Raw genomic sequence first — 23,949 nt, 5'->3', positions numbered from 1 at the left:
TTGTGGATTCTGCATTGCTTTGCTTATCTTCTGCAAAACTATGTATTATTCCTGATATTATTAACTTTTTTTTTACAAGATAAAGTGATTCTTATATTGATATATTTTTGAATTTTTTTAATTTTGAGTCTGTCCATACTTTTGCTTGCTTCCTTCCTTCCTCCCTCCCTCCCTCTCTTTCTTCTTTTTTTGTTTGTGCTGGACATGGTACCCAGGGCCTTGCACATGCTAACCATGTGTCTACCCCTAAGCTACATCCCCAGCACCTTTGTTTTCATTTCATGATTAAAATGGGCCAGCATGACACCATTTATATAAAGAAGTGAAAAATACAAGAGCAAATTAAAGAAAGAAATAATTAACCCTGTTTTTATTATTCACCAAGTAACTGACTGTCCATGTTTGTTCTTAGACTACCATGTACTTGCATCTTCCAGTTTCTTTTGAATGTTATTCTGATTTTGTGGTGTGAACAGGACAGGTAACAGGAATACCTGGAAAAAATGTCTTTATTTTGTTTATAATGCATTTTAGGAGACTTTCGCAGTGCTGTTTCAATTCAGCAACAGACACTGATTTCTATATCTGCTCCTGGTTTTTAGAGGAGAGGAAACACATAAACACAATGAATGCCATCTGCCCTGAAAGGACTTATAATCTACTGGGGGTGGAAAGAGAGATGAATTCTTTTTTTTTTTTTTTTTTATTGTAAACAAATGGGATATATGTTGTTTCTCTGTACATGGAGTAAAGGCATACCATTTGTGTAATCATACATTCACATAGGTTAATATTGTTTGATTCATTCTGTTATTTTTTCCCTTCCCCCCCACCCCTCCTAAAGATGGAGACGGTTGGCAAGTCACCGGAGAAGTCCGCTTTATTACAAGATGAGGCTTACATATATACTCTTGGGGCTTCCGGGTTAAGGGAGAAAGTGGCGTGTGGGTTTCTGATTGGTCCGGCTTGCCGCCAGCGGGAAAATAGGTGGCGGGAAGCCGAGACTTATGGGAAGAAGAAGCCGCTCAGGGGCCATCTTTGGTGTGGATCGGACTGCATATGGAACCTTACACCTCCCACCCCTCTTTTCCCTCTATACAGTCCTTCCTTCCTCCATTCTGAGAGATGAATTCTTGATTGTGATGCCTGAGAGGCTGGGACAAGGTCTATAATAAAGAGCTATGACAACGCAAGGGAAGAGGAGCTAAGTCTTTCCTGGGAAAACTAATGAGGACGTGTTTGATATGGACCCACAGGAAGTATAAACCTTCATTTGATCAATCAGGAGAGGAAAGAGTATATTCAAAGTAGAGGAAGCAAAAGAGCAGCAAGCAAGCTTAGGGCAGACTCAAAGAGTGATGATAAATCAGTGAGGGTAGCTAGAGATGTCTTAGAGGAAAAGGCATGTAGGATCCAGATTATATTGAACTTTGAATTCCAGGTTAGAGTCTGGCTTTAATCTACATTCACTGGAGAGTCCTACAGATTCTCTGTTTCAGAAGGGTGGTTTTTATTGTGGTTTAAATGAAGAGGAAAAAACCAAAGACTGGGCTGGGGTTGTGGTTCAGTGACAGAGTGCTTGCCCGGCATGTGTGAAGCCCTGGGTTCGATCCTTAGCACCACATATCAGTCAATCAATTAAATAAAAGTTCATCAACAACTAAAAACAATTAAAAAACAAGACAAAAGATGAGTTAAGGAATCAAGAAAGACCTTTTAAAGGCTGAAGAGACAGAATTTGATATGTGAGCTCATGGGGAGAGACAGGAAGGAAACATAAATGATCCAGAATTTCAAGTTCAAGTGCTTGGGAATATTCATGTTGTGGGCAAGCAAAGAAACACAGAATCTATAGAGCTCTAAGATGAAGAGCAAAAAGAATAAAAGAAGAAAACTGGGTGGCATTACACTATTTTTTTCCCTTCCAAATATTCCGGTATATATGCCTTCTAAGACACTGACACATTTTTCTACTGTGTTCAGCCTTTAATAAGGCATTTTTTCATTTCACAAAGGTAGTTAGATGTGATAGAAGTAATGTATGAGTTTATTCCTAAATAAATAATATAAAACAATTTGAGACAATTTCATGTAATGAAAAGATTACAGATCCAAAGAGTTCCTAAGTTTTTTTCAATTAGAAGTAAATTCAATTTAAGTCATTAACAGTTCATTAAGCATTGGTCACACACAGCAGCAGCTGAAAACAGTGGTAGTGATGCTGATGTGGATGGCCCCTGAGCCCGTAGCTACTTATTTTCATTCACAGTCCCTCGACCTGCTGTTATCCTCTTCAGAGCAGACTTCACTTCCTGGTTCCTCAGGGTGTAGATGAGGGGGTTCAGTAATGGAGTGACGACGGTGTAAAACACAGCCACTGCCCCATCCAGGGGACTCTTGGAGCCAGCCCGAAGGTAGATGAAAATACAGGGGACGTAGTAGACTGTGACCACAGTTAGGTGGGAGCCACAGGTGGAGAAGGCCCGGCGCCTCCCATCAGCAGTGCGGATCTTGAGGATGGCATGGACTATGTTGGCATAGGAGAGCAGAATTAGCATGAAGCAACTGGCGGCCACTACCCCAATGTCCACAAAGGTCACAAGCTCATTGACGGTGGTGTCAGCACAGGCCAGTCTCAACACTGCCGGGATGTCACAGATAAAGTAATCTACCTGGTTGGGCCCACAATAGGGCAGGCGGAAGGTCAAGGTGGCCTGTATAGACCCATGGATGGAGCCGGCCACCCAAGCTCCAGACACAAGGATGGTGCATAGCCTGCCGTTCATGAGCAGAGGGTAGCGCAGGGGCTGGCATATTGCCAGGTATCTATCATAGGCCATCAAGGTGTAGAGAAAGCACTGAGTGCTGCCCAGGAAGTGAAAGAAATAAAGCTGAGCCACACAGCCACCAAATGGGATAGCTTTGCTTGCAGGAGTGAAGTTTAAAATAAGTCTTGGAACTATGACGGAGGAGAGCCACATGTCCAGGAATGAGAGCACTCCCAGAAGAATGTACATGGGCCGGGCATGGAGCTTCGAGTCAGCCCACACTGTGAGCAGAATGAGCAGGTTCCCCAGCTGAGTCAGGATGTAAATGATGAAGAAGACCAGGAAGAGGAGGGTCCTTAGATTTGGGGGATGAGACAAGCCCAGGAGAATAAAATTTGTCACCGTGGTGTCCAGTGATGTGTTTTTGTTCCTTCTCATGTCTTTCTGCAGTCTGCTAAGATGAATAGTGAAGTCAGACATGGGAAATGTCACAGAAGATACCTTTATCAGATAAATAATACCCAGGAATTATAAGAGAAATTAACTTATGTAACAAATTTTTGAGAAGAAAAGGTGTTGTCATTATCAGTTTTTTAGGTTTATGTTATAGAAGAAAACTTGCAGAGGTTGGTTCATTTCCTAGGTAGGTGGAAGCTCATGTTCATTGGGAGAGCCTGAGAAGCAAGATTTGGCAGATCAAGAAAGAGAAGAACAGGTAAATAATAGGAGAGGACAGAAATTCTAATCAACAGGGATTTCAATGAAGAGAGGCTAACGTAGGTGCACAGTAGTATGGAGCACACACCCTACGATTATGACATCTACTTTCCTACTCCCTTGCCATCACTGCAGTGCTTCTATCTTCCTCAGCTAAAGTCATATTTCAACTCCAGAGCACGCACAGATATCATTATGTGGCCCTTGTTTGGACCCTATTACACCCCTTGCAATTCCTTCTTAGTATTGGGGATGCATGGGACTCCCAGGGCTGTCAGAGAAGTATACGCTCACTTGGAACCTGTGCATGCTTACCTTTTCTGTTCCCTTCACCTATCGGGATTCAGTTTGGAGATCCTCACCTTAAAGAAAAACCTTCAGGGCTGGGGAGATAGCTCAGCTGGTAGGGTGCTTGCCTCGTAAGCACAAGGCCCTGAGTTTGATCCCCAGTACTGCAAAAAAAAAAAAAAAAAAAAAAAAAAAAAAACCTTCAAAAATGAGGAGGATATTAAAACATTCCCAGATAAATGAAAGCTCAAGTAGTTCATTATCACTAAGCTTGTCTTACAAGAAATGGTAAAGGAAAAATTAAAAAATATTTTAATAAGAAAAATAAAAAGAAATGGTAAAGGGAGTTCTTCAAGTTGAAATGAAAAGATCTTAGACAGTAACTTGAAGCCATATGAATATGTGAAGGTTTTTGGTAAAGATAAATACATGGGAAAATATAAAAAAAAGTATAATTTTTGTTTGTAATTCTGTTTTTCATGTTGTATAGGATTTAAAAGACATGTTAATATGTCAACGGGCACACAATACCTAATTTGTGACATTGGTGTCATAAAGTAGTGTGGGGAGAGCTGTAAAAAATAAGAATTTTTATATGTGATTGTAGTTAGGTTGGCATCAATTTAAAATAGATGGTTAAAAGTTTAGTGTGATAAATGCAATTCCCATGGTAAACATAACGAAAATATCTACAGAATATGCAGAAAAGGAAATGAGAAGGGAAATGCTCTGGAAATGGATAGTGATGATGGTTGTCCAGTGTAAATGTACTTAATGCCACTATTACAATTAAAAATGGTTAAAATGTAAATTTTATGTTATGTATATTTTTGTCACAATAAAAAATTACAGACTGGAAAAAAAAAAAAAAAGAGAAATCTTTCCTAATTGCCAAGGACCATGCTTATACAGAGCATGTATCACATTATATTGTTCAGTTTCTTATTCATCTACCACTAGCACAGTAAATGTGATGAATAAGTATTTTCTGAATGATTGAATTGTTAATTGAGTGGCTGTTGCCAAATCCTCCTGATCTGATACAGTGTTTTTGGCTGATCTTGTAACCCTCTTGTCCACCTGGCTGGGAATTCCAGGGCGAGGCACCATCTTGTATTTTATGGCATGTGGGTCTAGTTTTAATGTAACAAACTCCAAGGGCCAATCAGGTTTTTGATTGTTTTTAGACTATCATCAAATGACTTATGTGGTCCATTGGTTTGAGATTGGATTTTCAAAAATATGAGATTGAAGAGGAGATTTCATTGTTTTTTTTTTATGAAAGTATTGATTAATACATGTCTTGATCTTTAGTATGTTTGTGTGTAACATGTATATATATTTCAGTGTATCATACAGCAACTGTCTAAAGAACTTTAAAGATTTTCAAGTATCTGAACCAGATGACAAGAAAACTAGAGGGAAAAAAATGTGTTTATTCATTCGTTCTGTTGAATAGGTTGTTTGTTAAAGATTTTCCCTGCATACTAGGGTTTGATATATATCCACCTGTCATTTAACTATAAAGTATGTTTATAATTTAGGTGGGTATTTTCAGAAAAAAATTAAAATTGTAACAGATTAATTATAAATAGCTTGACTATTAATGTACTCAAGAATATGTCATCAGAAATATCTCCAAATGAATTTTATCTTGATTATTCTCTAAAATAGCTTAACTCATATGTTAAAATATAAGGGCTAATAATAATAATGATGCTAAATATACCTGGCTCTTCAAGGTCCATAGGAAATGTTAAACATGCCCTTTTCCAACAGAAAAAAAAAGAGAGAAGAAATACTAGATATTTACTGCTTTTGTTTCAGGAGGATGCTTTGACTTATTTGAAAATGGGTGGGAAGACTAGTCCTTATTTTTTTGGCTAGAATCTAAAAAAGAAATAATCAATATTAAAATTATGCATAAAATATTAATTGTAATCCAATAATTAAAGACATGTAATGCCAGTGTACTTTTACTTAGGCAAATGATATATTTATGAAAAATTGATGAAAAAACAATTAATGTGTATCAAATCAGACAGAACCATACCACCGGAGCAGTTATTCATATTTGCTTCAGTATTATAACATGTATTTATGTTTAGCAAAAAGTTTCTCCCTAGTTTATCTGTTCTGTCAGTTTGATTTTTCCCATTATTGTGCATAAGTCTAGTTTCATTATCCCAGGTCCCCTGTTGGAAAAAAGTTCTTTTTACTGCTCTAAGTTTTGGGAGTTCTGCCTGGTAGCACCCAGGAAACCGAGGCGGTTAGAGTTGGTGGGTTTAAGGACAATCTACTTTGCCAGGCTGACTTGGCATAGAATGATTTTTATTTTTAGTACTGGGGATTGCCCTTTATATTTCGAAATGGGGTATTACTAAGTTGCTGAGCCTTGTCTCACTTGAACTTGTGATCCTCCTGCCTCAGCTTCCTGAGTTGTTGGGATTATAGAACGTCTGGCTAAGAATGATGGTTTTAACTTGGCTTGTGGTGTTCAGGGGTTGCATAGGAGAAGAATCTAGATTTCTAGATGGAGAACTTCATAATTTATTTGTAGTTGGATTGCACTCTGGATGAGAGAGGAAGATAGTATGGGCTCAACTTGGAAGAAGCAAAAGATCCACGTGAGTGTCCTGTTCTTCCTCCCTCATTCTGTAGCTTTCCAGGTCATTGTCTTTTGTTTGAGATCTGCTTCTCTCTATTTTTTTTTTTTTTCTGTTGAAACGTCAAGTATTGAAAACAATTTTAGTGTATGTACCCTGGATAATTAGATAACCAAAATATTTTTATATTTCTCAAGTTACACTGTATATAATGTTGCTAAAATCATTTGCAAAATGGTCAGAATCCAAATAACTCCAAATAACTGAAGCACATAAAAATAACAAAAGGCAAAAATTCAATATGAAAAGCATCTGAAGAGAAGAGTCCACTGACATTAGAGAATAATTTTTTTTTTTTGTATTGGGGATTGAACTCAGAATTGCTTAACCACCGAGTCACATCCTTAGCCCTTTTAATTTTGACAGAGGGTTTCACTAAGTTGCTTAGGGTCTTAGTAAATTGTTAAGGCTGACTTTGGACTTGCAATCCTTCTGCCTTAGTCTCTAGAGTCACTGGAATTACAGGTGTGCAACACTGCACCTGGTTAAATAGTGCATTCAAAAAAAATAACTACCCTGGAAACCCTAGGGAGAGGGTGTGGGGATGGGATTGCGAAGGGAAGGGCAGAGAGGGACCAGGACACCTTCCAGGGACCTCTTTGGCATTATGGGCTCACAAGATGCTGTTTTCTGTGTGCCCCTGCCCCAGATCAAGCTCATTTGATGTGAACACTTCTCCTGAAGTACATTTCCATTTAGAGCAGCTGAGCGGAGGGCAAGACTTTACCCAGCAATTTGAAACTTCGGATTTCCACAGCTACTAGGAAATAGTTATGAAATTGTAAATATGAGGAACAAAGATTGGTTTAGTGGTGTGTTGGACATACTGGGATGAAAGGACAGCTATTTATCCTTGGGACAAGATTCAATCCAAATCTGTTTCTGGAAAGATTTTCCTGTTGTCACCATTCATTCACAGTTAGACATCCTGGTAGAGCTAGGGCAGAATAGAGGATATGCATAGAATTTGGGGTGGCTTAGCTGGGTAAGGTGGCCCACACCTATAATTCCAGTGACTCGGGAGGCTGAGGCAGGAGGATTTCAAGTTCAAGGACAACCTGAGTGAGACCCAGCCTCAAAAAAAAAGTGCTAGGGTTGTAGCTCAGTGGTAAAGCAACCCTGGGTCAATCACAGTACCAAAAAATGTTGGGATGGCTTAGACAGATTTTATCTAATCCATAGAATAGATTCTTGTCCTTTACTAAAGGTTAAACAAAAACGAGTTTGCCTTAGGAAAGTTACTCAGTGCCCTCTTCATTGGAGAAAAGGAAGGTTGTGAATCTGGCTTTTGTGTTTGCACAATTAACAAAGAATCTTCTCAACGTCCTCTGTGATTTTATCGTTCACCAACTCTGCCCTTTATTGCTGCCCGAATAAAAAGAAAAAAGAAAAATATACTGTTAAGATTTTTTCTTTCTTTCTTTCTTTCTTTCTTTCTTTCTTTCTTTCTTTCTTTCTTTCTTTTTTTTTATGGTACTAGGGATCGAACTCAGGGCCTCGTGCTTGCAAGGCAAGCACTCTACCAGCTGAGCTATCTCCCCAGCCCTGTTAAGATTTTTTTTTGAGTTATTTTTTCCACACAAAAGAAATTCCCTGTTGGTGAAGAAGGAACTTAATTCCTTTTGGAAAGAATTGAGGGAGAACATGGAGAAAAGAGACCAATTAAATGAACACTTGGACAACATAGCAGAATCTTTACGTTCCTTATCTTGAATGCAGCATGTTTCCACACTGCTTTCCACCCTTTCAGACTTACATGCACAGAGTTGCAGAACTGTGGAAGAGGTTGGCAGTCCTGGACTAGAACAGTCCAGCAGAGGAAGAGATGTTCTGGGGAGGTCAGTTGAGCCTATTGCACAGGGCTGACTCAGCTGTTTTGGAAAGCCTTTAGCATTTTTTAGGAGTCTGTGTGGCAAACGGAGTATTCAGAATCTCAGAGTACCTGCCTTTCATGATGCTTTGACCAGTGTAATGTCTCCATTTCTTGAGTCATATTTTGCATCTGTTTTCATCACCTGCTGCCTTTATAGCTCTGATTAAGAAAAAGACACTGCCAAGAGATTTGAAGAAAAATTCTAACCCTAAGGGGAATCCCACTCCAAAGTATTTCCCTGATGAGACTTTCCCTCCCCCAGTCCTCATTATTTTGTTGTGAGAGAGAGCAGGCAACATTTCTAGTTGATCCCTGAAAAGGGGATTTGGGGTATAATCTCATCAATATAGTTTTGAAAGACCTTGACTTTCTTAAAGGTTTTATGAGAGCTCTCTATTTACCCTCCCTCCCCACATGTTCATGGAGATTCCTCTGCCATCTTCTTCAGGTTTCTGTACATATGTTGCCTAATGAGTGAGGTCTCTCTTGATTGTCCTTCTCTATTTTATTCTTAGTAGCACTTAACAGCATCTGACCTACTATATTTACTTGTTGGGTTATAGTTTGCCTCCCTTTCCTACAATGTAGCTCTATAAAAGGAGGGGCTTTTCCTCCCTGTGGAATCCGAAGCATTACTGTTGTGGGGTCTTGCACGTAGTAGGCTCTTTTCTTTTCTTTTTCTTTTTTTGGTACTGGGAATTGTACTCAGGGGCACTCAATCACTGAGCCACATCCCTAGCCCTTTTTAAAATTTTATTTAGAGACAGGGTCTCAATGAGTTGCTTAGGTCTTGCTAAGTTGTTGAGGTTGACTTTGAACTACACCCCTCCTGCTGAGCCTACCAAGCCACCAGGATTATAGGTGTGCACCAAAGTCTGGCCATAGTAGGTTCTTTTTTTTTTTTTTTTTTTTTTTTTTTTTTTTTTTTGGGATGCTGTATTGACCCCAGGGCCTTGTTCATGCGAGGCAAGCACTACCAACTGAGCTATATCCCCAGCCCTCATAGTAGGTTCTTTGTAGACACTTTTTGTTATTTTGACATAGTCTTGCTAAGTTGCTGAGGGTCTTGCTAAATTTCCTAGGCTGGCCTTGAACTTTTAATGTTCCTGACCCAGTCTCCCAAGTTTGGCTCAATATATACTTTTGAATGAATTAATAGAGGAAACAGCCACACATACTAAATGCTGAGGATATAAAACAGCAACAACACCATTTGTTGAAGAGGCTGTCTTTCACCATTGTAAGTTTTTGGCAACTTTGTCTAGTATGAGGTGACTGTACTTATGTGGGTGTGTCTCTGTGTCTTCTATTCTGTACCATTGGTCTACCTGTCTATTTTGGTGCCAATACCATGCTGTTTTTGTTACTATTGCTCTGTAGTATAGTTTAAGGTCTGGTATTGTGATACCTCCTGCATCAATCTTCCTGCCTAGGATTTCTTTGTTTTTTCTGGGTTTTTTATTCTTCCAGATGAATTTCATGATTGCTTTCTCTAATTCTATGAGAAAGCAATCATGGGGATTTTGTCATTGGAATTTTGATTGGAATTGCATTAAATCTGCATAGGGCCTTTGGAAGTATGGCCATTTTGATAATATTAATTCTGCTTATCCAAGAATATGGGAGATCTTTCCTTCTTCTAAGGTCTTCTTCAATTTCTTTCTTTAATGTTCTGCAATTTTCATTGTAGAAATATTTCACCTCTTTGGTTAGATTGATTCCCAAGTATTTTTTTTTTTTTTTGAGACTATTGTGAATGGATTTGTTTTCCTCATTTCCCTTTCAGATGTTTCATTGTTTATGAATAAAAATGCTTTAGATTTGTGTGTGTTGATTTTATATCCTGCTATTTTTCTGAATTCATTTATTAGGTCTAGAAGTTTTTTGGTGGAGTTTTTTGAAACCTGTAAATATAGAATCATGTCATCAACAAATAGTGACAGCTTGAGTTCTTCTTTTCCTATTGTATCCCTTTAATTTCTTTGGTCTGTCTAATTGCTCTGGCTAGTATTTCAAGGATGATGTTGAATAAAAGTGGTGAAAGAAATTCATATGCAGTAAAATGAAACTAAATCCGTATATCTCATCCTGTACAAAACTCAACTCAAAATGAATCAAGGATCTAGGAATTAGACCTGAGACCCTTCATCAAATAGAAGAAACAGTAGGCCAGAATCTCCATCATGTTGGTTTAGGACCAGACTTCCTTAACAAGACCCTTGTAGTGCAAGAAATAAAAGCAAGAATCAATAAATGGGATAGATTCAAACTAAAAAACTTTTTCTCAGCAAAGGAAACAATCAATAATGTGAAAAGAGAGCTTACAGAGTGGGAGAAAATCTTTACCACACACACTTCAGACAGAGCACTAATCTCAAAAGTTTATAAAGAACTTAAAAAACTTTACACCCAAAATACAAAGAACACAATCAATAAATGGATTAAGGAACTGAGCAGACACTTCACAGAAGAAGATATACAGGTGATCAACAAATATATGAAAAAGTGCTCAGCATCCCTAGTAATTAGAGAAATGCAAATTAAAACCACCCTAAGATTTCATCTAACTCCAAGTAGAATGGTTATTATCAAGAACATAAGCAATAATAAATGTTGGCTTGGATGTGGGGAAAAAGGCACATTCATACATTGGTGTTGGAGTTGCAAATTGGTGCCGCCACTCTGGAAAGCAGTGTGAAGATTCCTTAGAAAACTTGGAATGGACCCACTATATGACCCAGCTATCCCACTTCTCCATTTATACCCAAAGGACTTAAAATCAGCATACTAAAGTGATGCAGCCACATCAATATTTATAGCAGCTCAAATCACAATAGCCAAACTTTGGAACCAACCTAGATGCCCTTCAATAGATGAATGGATAAAGAAAATGTGGCACATATATATAATGGAATGTTACTCAGTCATAAAGAATAAAATTATGGCATTTGCTGGTAAATGGATGAAATTGGAAAATATCATGCTAAGTAAAATAGGCCAAGCCCAAAAACCAAAGGCCGAATGTTTTCTCTGATAAGTGGATGACGATACATGATGGGGGGAGGAATGGTGGGGGACGGGGAAGAGAAGAATGAAGGAACTTTGGATGGTGTAGAGGAAAATGGGGCAGGAGGGGGTGGAGGAAGGAAAGATAGTAGAACGAGACAGACAGCATTAGCCTATGTATATGTATGATTACATGAATGGTGTGACTCTACATTGTGTACAACCATAGAAATGAAAAGTTGTACCTCATTTGTGTACAATAATCAAAATGCAGTCTATAAAAATAAAAAAAATTAAAAATAAAACAGTAACAACAACAACTGTGACTTCACATTTGAAGTTACCTGGAGTACATTTGATATCAAATTGATTCTCAAGTGCATGCTCTGGTCCAGATAGTATATGCCAGAGCAAGTAGCTTTGGAGAGCCAATTATTTTATAAAAATTAATCTTACCTAAGGAATACTGGGAATTTGGCTAGAAGTGAAGACTTGGAGCCTGGAGAGTGATAAAAGCTTCTGGAAACTTCACTGCCAAATGATGGAACTGGAAGAAAGACTGAATGATTTCTAAGGTTCCTTTTAAAACTTTTTTGGGGGATACTAGGAATTGAACCCTGGGGTACTCTACCACTGAGTTACATACCTAGCTCTTTTTGTTTTTTACTTTGAGACAGGGTCTCACTAAGTTGCTGGACTCACACTTGAGATCCTCCTGTACCAGTCTCTGGAGTCACAGTGTGACCATTACAGTGTGTACCATGACTTCCAGCTGTAAGTTTCTTTCTTTTTTTTTTTTGGTTTGTTTTGTTTTTTGTTAGTGGGGATTGAACTTGTGGTCTCCCACTATGCTAGGCAAGTGCTCTCTCACTGAGTTATAACCCAGCCCCGAGCCCTCTCAAGTTTCTAATTCATTACTAAGGAATAAAAATGCTTGAGAGAGAGAGAGAGAGAGAGAGAGAGAGAGAGAGAGAGCGAGCGCGCGCGTGCGTGTGCGTGTGTGTGTGTGTGTGTGTGTGTGTGTAAAGTTGCATCTGGCCACAAGATGGCAGTAACATCTTTATTAAAACTACATTCTCCAAGTCGGAGTAAATAGAAATAAATCTAGAGGACTCATTTAGAGATACAGATTACTTTAGTCCAGATACCATATGTTAGTATCCATTAATTTGGGGAAACTATATGTCAAAGAGAGATAACTTCAATTTGTAATATTTGGAAAATAATTTGAAATATAGGTTTCTTCCTCCCTCTCTTCCCTCCGGTCTTTTTTCCACCTTCCTCATCTTTTCTCTTCCTTTTCTTTCTTTCATGTTCTCATTTCAGTGCATGAAAACATTTCAAGTCAAACAAAACAGAGATGTGTAACAAAAGGTTAATATTTTCACTATTCTCTTAATTCCAACCCTGCAAAGGAACTAATATTAATAGTTTATTTCTCCATTTCTTCTTCTATAGTCATACAAAATATGTATATGTGCTTACAGATATATTTTTCCCCTTTAATTAGTATCTGATCTTATGTTTGGAGATAAATTTAGATAGTTGAAAACCTTTCCAACTCTTACCTACTGTCACAAACAACAATTACCACAACAAGAACACCACCACAAACACGCACAATATGTTCATAACCCACTGCTATTGCACCTCTGTTTTTATTTTCTCTTGTTTTGGGAAAAGAAACACTTAGTATGGGGAAATTGACTCCTTCTGCCTTTGTTTATGGTCACATTTGTCTTCTCTGTTCTTTATATGCAATTCTGATATTCAATCTTCACCAGAATCACTTGGATTAAAACCCACAGGTTGGTCAGTTGGAAATGTTCATGGGAGGAGGCTCCTAGGAGCAAGGATCCCACAGTTGCTCCTGTGGAGGAAGCTTGAAGTCACCCCTCAAGCAAGCAGCTCCTCCCCTGTGTCCTCTGGGCTTCACCAGGTGGAGCTTCCCTCCCCACCTCACAGGGAGGGTTTGTCTTCTGCAGAGGCTCCAGGCTCAGGAGCCAGGGTGATGTGCCAGGCTGGTGTTGTCCTGCAGCAGATGTGGGGATTTTTCCTGCTCTACGCTTCCCTGATGGTGGGAGGTAAGTCTCAACTTAATAGCCAACACAGCTGGCAGTTTCAAAGTAATTTTCTTCCAGCTAAATGATTGCAGCTTCTGACTTTTGTAGCAGAATCTTTCCTGGTAGACTTATGATGATATTCCTATTATTATGGAATATCTAATAATAACTCTGCTGCTGCTGCTTCTTTTATTCTGTTTCTGTCCAAGCGATTCCCCGTCAGTGGCAGCTTTCCTGTGTCCACAGGGAAGCACAATTTTGATAACCACGTGGCTTCCAGGAGTGCTGGATGTCCAGGTAACAGTCTTGGGTCCCCTCACAGGTGCTGCAGGACAAAGTGTTGAGCAGCCCACTGAGCTGACGGCTGTGGAAGGAGCCTTCATCCAGGTCAACTGCACGTACCGGACATCTGGGTTCAACGGACTGTCCTGGTACCAGCAACGTGCCGGCAGAGCGCCCCTGTTCCTCTCTTACAATGTTCTGGATGGAGTGGAGAGGAGAGGCCATTTTTCTACATTCCTTAGTCGGTCTGATGGGTATGGTTACCTCCTCCTGAGGGAGCTCCAGATGAAAGACTCTGCCTCTTACCTGTGTGCTGTGAGAGACACAGTGACTGTGAGACCAGTAAGGCTGCAGCAAGATTCAGGGGCCAAAGCAGTGAGAAGCTGTATTTCCTGTGTATGTCTGCTATGACTTAAGAGTTTGGAACCAGATACGAGGATCTGAGTTTGTCACTTTCTATTTCTTTTTTAAAAATTGTTTTTTAGTTGTAGATGGACACAATATTTATCTTTATATGGTGCTGAGGATTGAACCTAGTGCCTCACATGTGCTAGGCAAGCACTGTACCACTGAGTTGCAACCCCAGCCCCTGACTTTGACATTTTCAAATTTGCTGGCATTATGCAGGTCACTTTAACTTTCTTCTTTTTTGTTTTCTCATCTATAAAATGGGAATATTAGTACTGCCTCATAGGGTTTTTGTGACTAGTGAATCTATATGTATATTGTCTGTGACTTAGAATAGTGCAGAAAGACAGAGACTCTATGAAATTAGTTATTTTACTTCTAATCTTGAACTACATGTTATGTGGCAGGGTTCTGGTATATGATCTCAGTATTTCTCTACCCTTTGTTTGTGGAAGATGGAATCCTGAAAAGGATTTGTATCTTGTGGATCTCAGGCTGCAGCATGGAGTTTGCCTATGGGGCAGGTTCTCTGTTCTGGCGGGATTCCTGTGGTGATACTTATTTTCTTTGAGGAGATACTCAACTTTGGAAATCCAAATGCAAATGTTTCAGAATACTGATTAATTATTTAAGGCTATCTTCATTATGTATATTCTTGAAAAATAAATATGATCTTAATATATTTTGGAAGTTTACATGTTAGTCTAGAAATGAGATTTAGGGGTTTTATACTTGAGTATGGACTAATCAAGAGAATCTATAGATGACTGGAAAGAAGAGTAAACTTAAGCAACATAGGACAACTCAGGGCAATGAAGGAGTCACTAGGGAATTCCTATGACCAGGCATAGTCAATAGCATTAGGAACAGTAAAAATCTATAGTCAATTTTAATATTTTCTTTTCCTAATTTGTGACTCCCTTATATCATCTTCAAATCTTTCAGTGAAGTTTGTTAAATATTTTGGCGTACTGTAAGCGAGGTTTAGAGAACAAATGATTTCTGTGGAGGTTGTCTCCATAGACAATAACACTGACCACGTAATGAAATGTCAGATTTATGTTATTTGGATGTGAAAAGTTAGGAACACCCCAAGTTAACCTAAGGGATATTTAGTCTTGTGTTATATATAAAATTTTGGAATCGAAGATTAAACAAAATCCGGCATGATGGCACATGCCTATAATCCCAGCAACTCTGCAAACTGAGGCAGGAGAATCACAAGTTCAAAATCAGCCTCAGCAACATAGCGAGGCCCTGTCTTAAAATAAAAAATACAAAAAAGGGCTGGAGATGTGACTCAGTGGTGAAGTGCCCTTGGGTTCAATCCTGGTACAAAAAAAAAAAAATCTTTTTGGATAAGGTGGAGTGATTTTTTTATTCAAATTTATAAAATTGACTTTCAGATGGATTTGAATGGGCAAGTTGAAAAGCAATCTGATAATATGAATCAAGGTCATTAAAATTCATTTTTCTTTTACCTGATATTTCCGTATTTGAGCTGTCAAAGAGATACAGGCTAGAAATGAGATTTAGAGGCTTGACATTGGTGAGTATGGAGAGTTACTATAGTAGCATTATATTCATTTGGGCAAAATATGGGCAACGATATCATGTACATTATGATGAACAGAACATTTATAGCTGACTTAGTTTCTACTGCTACATGACAAGTTACCATGACATCCATTCCTTAGCTGATGATTTAGCTCGTCCTGTGCTTAGGGTATTATGAGGCTAAACCGAAAGTGTTGACAGGCTGAGTTTTCAAGTGGGGCTCAGGGTCCTCTTCCAAGTTCACTTCCATTCCTATCAGAATGTTCCTTGTAGTTATGGGACTGAGGTACCTGTTCCTTGCTGTTTATGGACTGGGGGCATCTTTTTTGCTCCTTAAAGGTAGCTGCATTTCTTCCAAGTGATTCACACCATCTCAGAACCAGCAATAGCACGTCAAATCCTTCTCCCATGGAATCTTTCAGGCTACTGGACAAAGTGCATGTGTTTCTAAGTGTCCTGTGGTTGGGTAAAGCATACATGGATAGCTTCCCTTTCAAAGGTCAACTGTGCCATGTGACACAACATAATCATTAGAGTGATATTTCATTATATTCAAGATTCTGAGGATTAGGGCATGGAATCTTGGACTGTTCCTCGAAACTCTCCCTAACACACAGCCAATAAATGATGTTAAAACTGTATAAAAATCCTAATGTAAAAAACTGCTTATGATACAGTAATAAATCAAGAAGAACATGGTGCATAACTGCATAAAATGAATGATTACTATTATTATTATTATTGTGTAAAACTTTTAAGCATAGAGAAACCGTAGAAATGAATAAGAACACTCTATTTTGTTTCCCTTACTTTAAGTCTTCATGTGTATAGACTGATCTCTCTCTCTCTCTCTCTCTCTCTCTCTCTCTCTCTCTCTCAGATAATGTCTTAGGTTAGAGTAGTTATTTAAAAGGTAACACTGGCAGGAGATAGGGAAGTGAGATGGAGAAGGAAAGGAGGCCAGCAAAGTGTACATTATCAAGAAGGTTACTCCTGTGGGCAACTAGAACTAACCCTGCTAGAAAATTCTGAAACCCAAAGAACACAGCTTAGAGTTACTCTGCTAGAAGGGTAACAAAATTGTGACACTTATCCACTATATTATTTATCTACTACTGCAAAAGAAATTACCTCAAACACAGTGTCTGTTTTCATCAGCTTTTTTTGCTGTTATGACTAAAAGACCTGGTGATAACAATTTTAAGGAGGAAAAGTTTATTTGGGGGCTCCATTTCTTAGGTTCAAAGTGAGGCAGAACATCATGGTGGAATATGTGGCAGAAGGAAGTAGCTCACATGGTGATCAGGAAGCAAAGAGAGACTCTACTTGCCAGATTCAAAATATGTACCCCAAAGGCACGCCCATGATGCCCACCTTCTCCAGTCACACCCTACCTGCCTTCAGTTACCACTCAGTTAACCCCATCAGGGGATTAATTCACTGATTGGGTTAAAGCTCTTATAACACAATCATTTATCCTCTAAACCTTCTTGCATTGTCTCACATATGAGCTTTTGGGGGACACCTCACACCCAAACCATAACAGTATCTAAAGATTAGTTAACAAATATTCATTTTCTCACAAGGTCAGGAATTTGGGAACAGCTGAACTGGGTAGTGTTGGCTCAGAGTTTTTTTTCGGTGGGGGAAAAATGATAGGGATTGAATCCAGGGCCTTGCATATGCTAAGCATGCACTCCAGCACTGAGCTACACCCACCCTTGGCTCAGTCTTTTACCAAGTTTCAGTCAAGTCAAAATCATCTAAATACTTGACTAGGACTGGAGGATGCACGCCCGAGTGTTTCACTCACTTGGGTTGTCAGCAAGAGGACTCAGCTCTTTATCACACAGATCTCTCTACAGTGTGTCTTTAGGACATGCTGACTGGCTTTCCCCAGAGAGAGTAATCTGAGGGAGGGAGGGAACAAAGGAGGGAGGGGGGGAAATATGTATCTTTTATAACCTAGCCTCAGATGTGTCATACCATCACTTCTGCCATATTCTATTGTTCACACAAACCCAGCATGATACATTCATAAAGGAGATTACACAATAGCAAGAATCCCAGAGCTGATGGAAATAATTGGAGTCATCTTTTTGGTTGGCTTCTTTTTATTTTGAGGCAGGGTCTTGCTATGTTACCCAGGCCAGCCTCAAACTGGCCATCCTCTTGCCTCAACCTCCCCAAGTAGCTGGGCTTACAGGTGTGCACCAGTGCACCCAGATAACTGGCTACTATACCAGCTTTTTTTGAGATGAGGTCTTGCTGTTTCCCAGGCTGGTCCTGAACTCCTAGGTTTGAGTGATCCTTACCTCCTCAACCTCCCAAGTAGGCAAACTACAGGTATACTCCACCATGCCTCGCTTTTGCCAGCAATTATTTGAGAGGTCCTTATCAGATATACTGATTTTCTAGTATTCAGATTTACTATGCATATGTGATTGCCAACATCTCAGAACCATCAATAGCAAAAAAAAAGCTCTAGTTGCCAGAAAGACCCCTTGGGCAGAATTGCAGGTGCTGACAGATGGAGTTTGGATCAGTGTACTCATGCACGAAAAATGCTCATGGGTTAGGTGTGGAAGGGCTCAACAGCTACAGTTCGCCCTGGTGCTGCTTTGATGTACACATGTCCAGCATTATATTCACTCTGTTTTGTCATTGATTCCTCAAGGTGGTAACAGATTATAGTTTCTTAAAACAAACAAACAAACCAAACCAAAACAAAAAAACCTGAACAACAACAACAACAGCAACAAAAAGTCACCTGAAATAGGAGAGTTAGTAGGACAAGTATATCCTTGCAGCTGCGGTTGGTCCCAAAACCATATTGTTATTCATTGTCTCCCTCTTCTATCACCTTTTCTAGATTCCCTCACTTGCTCATTTCTGCTGGTCTTGCTTATTTGCTTAGTGGGTGACCCAGACCATCATGCTTGAAGGGCCTAAGTCCTTGGTTATCATGTGCTTTTCACACCTCGATTGATGTAATTACCTGTTTACTAGTATACTAGGCAAAACCCACCAAAACTTGTCCCTGTGAATCCCACGTTCCAGCCACATTTCTCTCTACACTCTTTATATTGTAGTAATTCTATGTACTTATGATAATAGCCAATTACCTCTGCCAGTATAGTTTTGCCAAATTTGGGAGGTTTGAAGCCATGATTTCTTTGAAAACTTTTTCAGTCTTACTCTTTCTCCTCTAATCCTGGGCTTCCAATGACTTGACTGTTAGAGCTTTTGTTATTGTTTCACAGGTTTTTGAGTCACTGATTTTTTTCCAGTCTATTTTCTCATTGTTTTTCAGATTGGTAAATTCTACTGATCTGTTCTCAAGTTCAGACTCTGTCCTCTGTCATTTCCACTTTACTATCAATTCTATCCAGAGAGCTTTAAAATTTATTATTTAATTTTCAATTCTCCGCTTTGTACTTTTTTCATTATTTCAATTTTTTTGCTGAGGTTTTCTAGTTTTTCATTTGTTTCAAGAGAAGTTGTAATGGCTTGTTGAAGCACTTTGTGATGGCACTTTGGACATTCTTGTCGAATAATTTCAGCACCTGATTCATCTTGGTGTTGACATCAGTTGATTGTTTTTTCTCATTCATGCTAGGATTTCGTACTTCTGGGAGTGAGAAGGGATTTTTGACTGTAGCCTGGCATTATGTATATTATATTATCAAACTCTGTATCTTACTCAGTTTTCTGTTTAGCAGGCAGTTTGCCTGATTGGGTGTAGTGTGAGGGCTGGCAGATGTATGTGTTCAGTTTCTTGCTGGGTCCCCTTCCCACAGAAGGGCACCATTGAATCACATTGCCTTTACCATTTTACAATTCTATCAGTAATGATCTGAGTACAGCAGTGCACACCTGTAATCCCAGTGACTTGGGAGCTTGAGGAAGGAGAATCACAAGTTTGAGGTTAGCCTTAGCACCTTAACAAGACCCCCTGCAACTTAGCAAAACCCTGTCTTAAAAATAAAAAATAAAGAAGGCTGGTGATGTAGTTCAGTGCTTAAATGCCTCTGGGTTCAATTCCCTCCCCACAAAAACAATTCTTCAGGTAGTGTGTGAGGATTCTAATTTCTCCACATTCTTTCTGACACTTGTTATTGTCTATCATTTAGATTATAGTTATCCTAGTAGACATGAAATAATATACAATTATGCTTTTGCTTTGCAGTTGCCTGAAGGCTAATTATGTCGAATACTTTTTCATGAGTTTATTGACCATTTGTACATCTGCTTTGGAAAAATCTCTATTCCAATTCTTTGCCCAATTTTCTTTCTTTCTTTTTCTTTTTCTTTTTGCGGTGCTGGGGATTGAACCCAGGGCCTTGTGTTTGCAAGGCAAGCACTCTACCAACTGAGCTACATTCAGAGCCCTCCAATTTTCTTTTTTGATGCTGAGGATTGAACTTAGGGCCTTACACGTGCTTCACCACTAAGCTATATTCCCCAGTCCTTGCCCAATTTTGTGTTAGTTGTCTTTTTAAAATTTTGAGTTAAAAGACTTAATTTATTCTGTATATGAATTATACCTTTTGCATGTAATGTGATTATCGATACAATTGGAATTAAATTGATCACTTTGATATTTGTCTTCTATTTTCTTTTGTATTCTTTTGCTTTTCACACAGAGTGTTTTGTTTTTTATTTTATACCCACCATTCGTCTTTATAATGATACCACTTTATTTTAGCTGTTAGTCTGGGATTTAAAATGTACATCTCTAATAAAGTATATCCTCAAAACATATTATACCATTGTCTGTATAAGAAACTTTCAAAGGTCTGTTTTTCTTCTCCCATTTTAAAAAAAAATTTTTTTATCAAATGCTTTTTTTGCATCTATTGAAATAATCATGTGATTCTTGATTTTAAGTCTGTTGATATGGTAAATGACATTTATTGATTTCCAGATGTTGAACCAACCTTGCATCCCTGGGATAAAACCCACTTGATTGTGGTGCACTATCTTTTTAATATATTTTTGTATGCGATTTGCCAAAATTTTGTTAAGAATTTTTGCATTGATGTTCATTAAGTATATTGGTCTGAAATTTTTTTTTCTTGATGTGTCTCTGTCTGGTTTAGGTATCAGGATAATATTGGCTTCATATAATGAGTTTAGGAGGGTTCCCTCCTCTTCTATTTCATGGAATACTTTGAGAAGTATTGGAATGAGCTCTTCTTTAAAGGTTTTGTAGAACTCGCGTGAGAACTCATCTGGTCCCAGACTTTTCTTTGTTGGTAGGCTTTTGATGACTTCTTCTATTTAATTACTTGAAATTTATCTATTTAAATTGTGTATGTCCTCCTGGTTCAGTTTAGGTAATTCATATATCTCTAGAAACCTGTTGATGTCTTTGAGATTTTCTGTTTTGTTGGAGTATAGATTTTCAAAATAGTTTCTAATTATGTTTTGTATTTCACTCATGTCTGTTGTGATATTTCCTTGTTCATAATTTTAATACAGCATCCCTTCATGCTCAAAACACTAGAAAAAATAGGGATAGTGGGAACGTTCCTTAACATTGTAAAGGCCGTCTATGTGAAGTCCCTGGCCAATATCATTCTAAATGGTGAAAAACTGAAAGCATTCTCCCTAAAAACTGGAACAAGGCAGGATGCCCTCTTTCACGACTTCTATTCAACATTGTCCTTGAAACTCTAGCCAGAGCAATTAGATAGACCTAAGAAATTAAAGGGATATGAATAGGAAAAGAAGAACTCAAACTATCCCTATTTGCTGATGACATGATTATATATTTAGAGGAACCTGGAAATTCCACCAGAAAACTTTTAAAAACTCATAAGTGAATTCAGTAAAGTAGCAGGATATAAGATCCAATGCATTTTTATACATAAGTGATGAATCTTCAGAAAGAGAAGTTAGGAAAATTATTGTGAATTACCCCATTCACAATAGCCTTGAAAAAAATAAAATACTTGGGACTCAATCTAACAAAAGAGGTGAAAGACCTCTACAATGAGAACTACAGAACACTAAAGAAAGAAATTAAAGAAAACCTTAGAAGATGGAAAGATCTCTGATGTTCTTGGATAGGCAGAATTAATATTGTAAAAATGGCCATACTACCAAAAGTGCTATACAGATTCAGTGCAATTCCAATTAAAATCCCAATGACGTACCTTACAGAAATAGAACAAGCAATCATGAAATTCATCTGGAAGAATAAGAAACCCAGAATAAAGCAATCCTTAGCAGGAAGAGTGAAGCGACAGGTATCGCAATAACAGAACTTCAACTATACTACAAAGCAATAGAAACAAAAATGGCATGGTATTGGTACCAAAATAGACAGGTAGATCAATGGTACAGAATAGAGGACATGGACACAAACCCAAATAAATACAATTTTCTCATACTAGACAAAGGTGCCAAAAACATACAATGGAGAAAAGATAGCCTCTTCAACAAATGGTGCTGGGAAAACTGGAAATCCATAAGCAGCAGAATGAAACTAAACCCCGATCTCTCACCCTGCACAAAAATCAACTCACAATGGATCAAGGACCTTGGAATCAGACCAGAGACCCTGCACCTTACAGAAGAAAAAGTAGGTCCAAATCTTCAACATGTCGGCCCTGGATCAGACTTCCGTAACAGGACTCCCATAGCACAAGAAATAAAAGCAAGAATCAATAACTGGGATAGATTCAAACTAAAAAGCTTTCTCTCAGCAAAGGAAACTATCAGCAATGTGAAGTGTGGGAGAAAATCTTTGCCACTCATCCTTCAGACAGAGCACTAATTTCCAGAATATATAAAGAATTCAAAAAACTCTACACCAAGAATACAAATAACCCAAACAACAAATGGGCTAAGGAAATGAACAGATGCTTCACAGAAGAAGATGTATAAGCAATCAACAGATATATGAAAAAATGTTCAACATCTCTAGTAATAAGAGAAATGCAAATCAAAACTACCCTAAGATTCCATCTCACCCCAATTAAAATGGCGATTATCAAGCATACAAGCAACAGTAGGTGTTGGCGAGGATGTGGGGAAAAGGGTACACTCATACATTGCTGGTGGGGCTGCAAATTAGTGCAGCCACTCTGGAAAGCAGTGTGGAGATTCCTTAGAAAACTTGGAATGGAACGACCATTTGACCCAGCTATCCCACTCCTTGGCCTATACCCAAAGGACTTAAAATCAGCATACTACAGAGATACAGCCACATCAATGTTCATAGCTGCTCAATTCACAATAGCCAGATTGTGGAACCAACCTGGATGCCCTTCACTTGATGAATGGATAAAGAAACTGTGGTGTCTATATACAATGGAATATTACTCAGCCTTAAAGAATAATAAAATTATGGCATTTACAGGCAAATGGATGAAATTGGAGAATATCATGCTAAGTGAGATAAGCCAATCTCAAAAAACCGAAGGACGAATGATCTCGCTGATAAGCGGATGATGACACATAATGGGGGGTGGGAGGGAGGCAAGAATGGAGGAAGGAGGGACTGTATAGAGGGAAAAGAGGAGTGGGCGGGGTGGGGGGAGGAAAAAATAACAATGAATCAAACATTATTACACTATGTAAATGTATGATTACACAAATGGTATGCCTCTACTTCATGTACAGAGAAACAAGATGTATCTCATTTGTTTATAATAAAAATAAAAGTATTTTTTAAAGTTGTTGATGGACCTTTATTTTACTTATTTATTTCTATGTGGTACTGAGGATTGAACCCAGTGCCTCACACATGGTAGGCAAGTGCTCTACCACTGAGCCACAACCCCAGCCCCTCCTTCTCCCAGTCTTTTTGTTATTATTTTCCTATATTTTATTTCTGCATGTTACAAATTCCACAACACATTATTATTATTTTGATTTTAAGTAGTCAGCAGTTTTAGAGAGACTTAAAAACCAACTAAGTACAAGCATTGTGATACTTTTTTCCTCATTTATAGAGATTGCCTCACGTAGACAATCTGTAAAGTGTGGAGATTTTTTTAAAAATTTGTTTTAATTAGTTATACATGACAGTAGAATGCACTTTGATATATCATATATCATGGAGTATAATTTTTCATTCTTCTGGTAAGATTATTTTTTACTTTAAGTATTTGCTCAAGCCGTAGTCAAGACAAATGAAGAAGTTTCAATCAGATCTTTCTGGAAACTAAGTTAGTTCTAGACTGTATACGGGCATTCTGGGTATCTGTGGATTGGTACTCACGTAGGGTTCAAAGCTGACGTTTCACTGTTCCTGGACTTTGAATTCCTGCTGTGTTCAAAAGAGGTTAAAACAGTGGCTACACAAACTG

At 38.4% G+C, this 23,949-nt stretch overlaps 1 protein-coding gene across 1 annotated transcript; it reads right to left on the bottom strand.

Annotated features, from left to right (window-relative positions):
• Positions 1 to 2,249: 2,249 nt before the first annotated feature.
• On the bottom strand, positions 2,250 to 3,248 carry LOC306654809 (olfactory receptor 10G2; the record flags this gene model as incomplete). Its single annotated transcript, XM_079128701.1, has 1 exon — positions 2,250 to 3,248. One exon carries the CDS (start codon positions 3,246 to 3,248, stop codon positions 2,250 to 2,252), a length of 999 nt encoding a protein of 332 aa, XP_078984827.1.
• Positions 3,249 to 23,949: the final 20,701 nt, after the last annotated feature.

The sequence above is a fragment of the Sciurus vulgaris genome, assembly GCF_902686455.1.
Source record: "Sciurus vulgaris genome assembly, chromosome: 2".
Lineage (NCBI taxonomy): Eukaryota > Metazoa > Chordata > Mammalia > Rodentia > Sciuridae > Sciurus > Sciurus vulgaris.
Note: the sequence above shows the minus strand (reverse complement) of the source record. Positions and strands in the feature narration are given on the sequence as shown.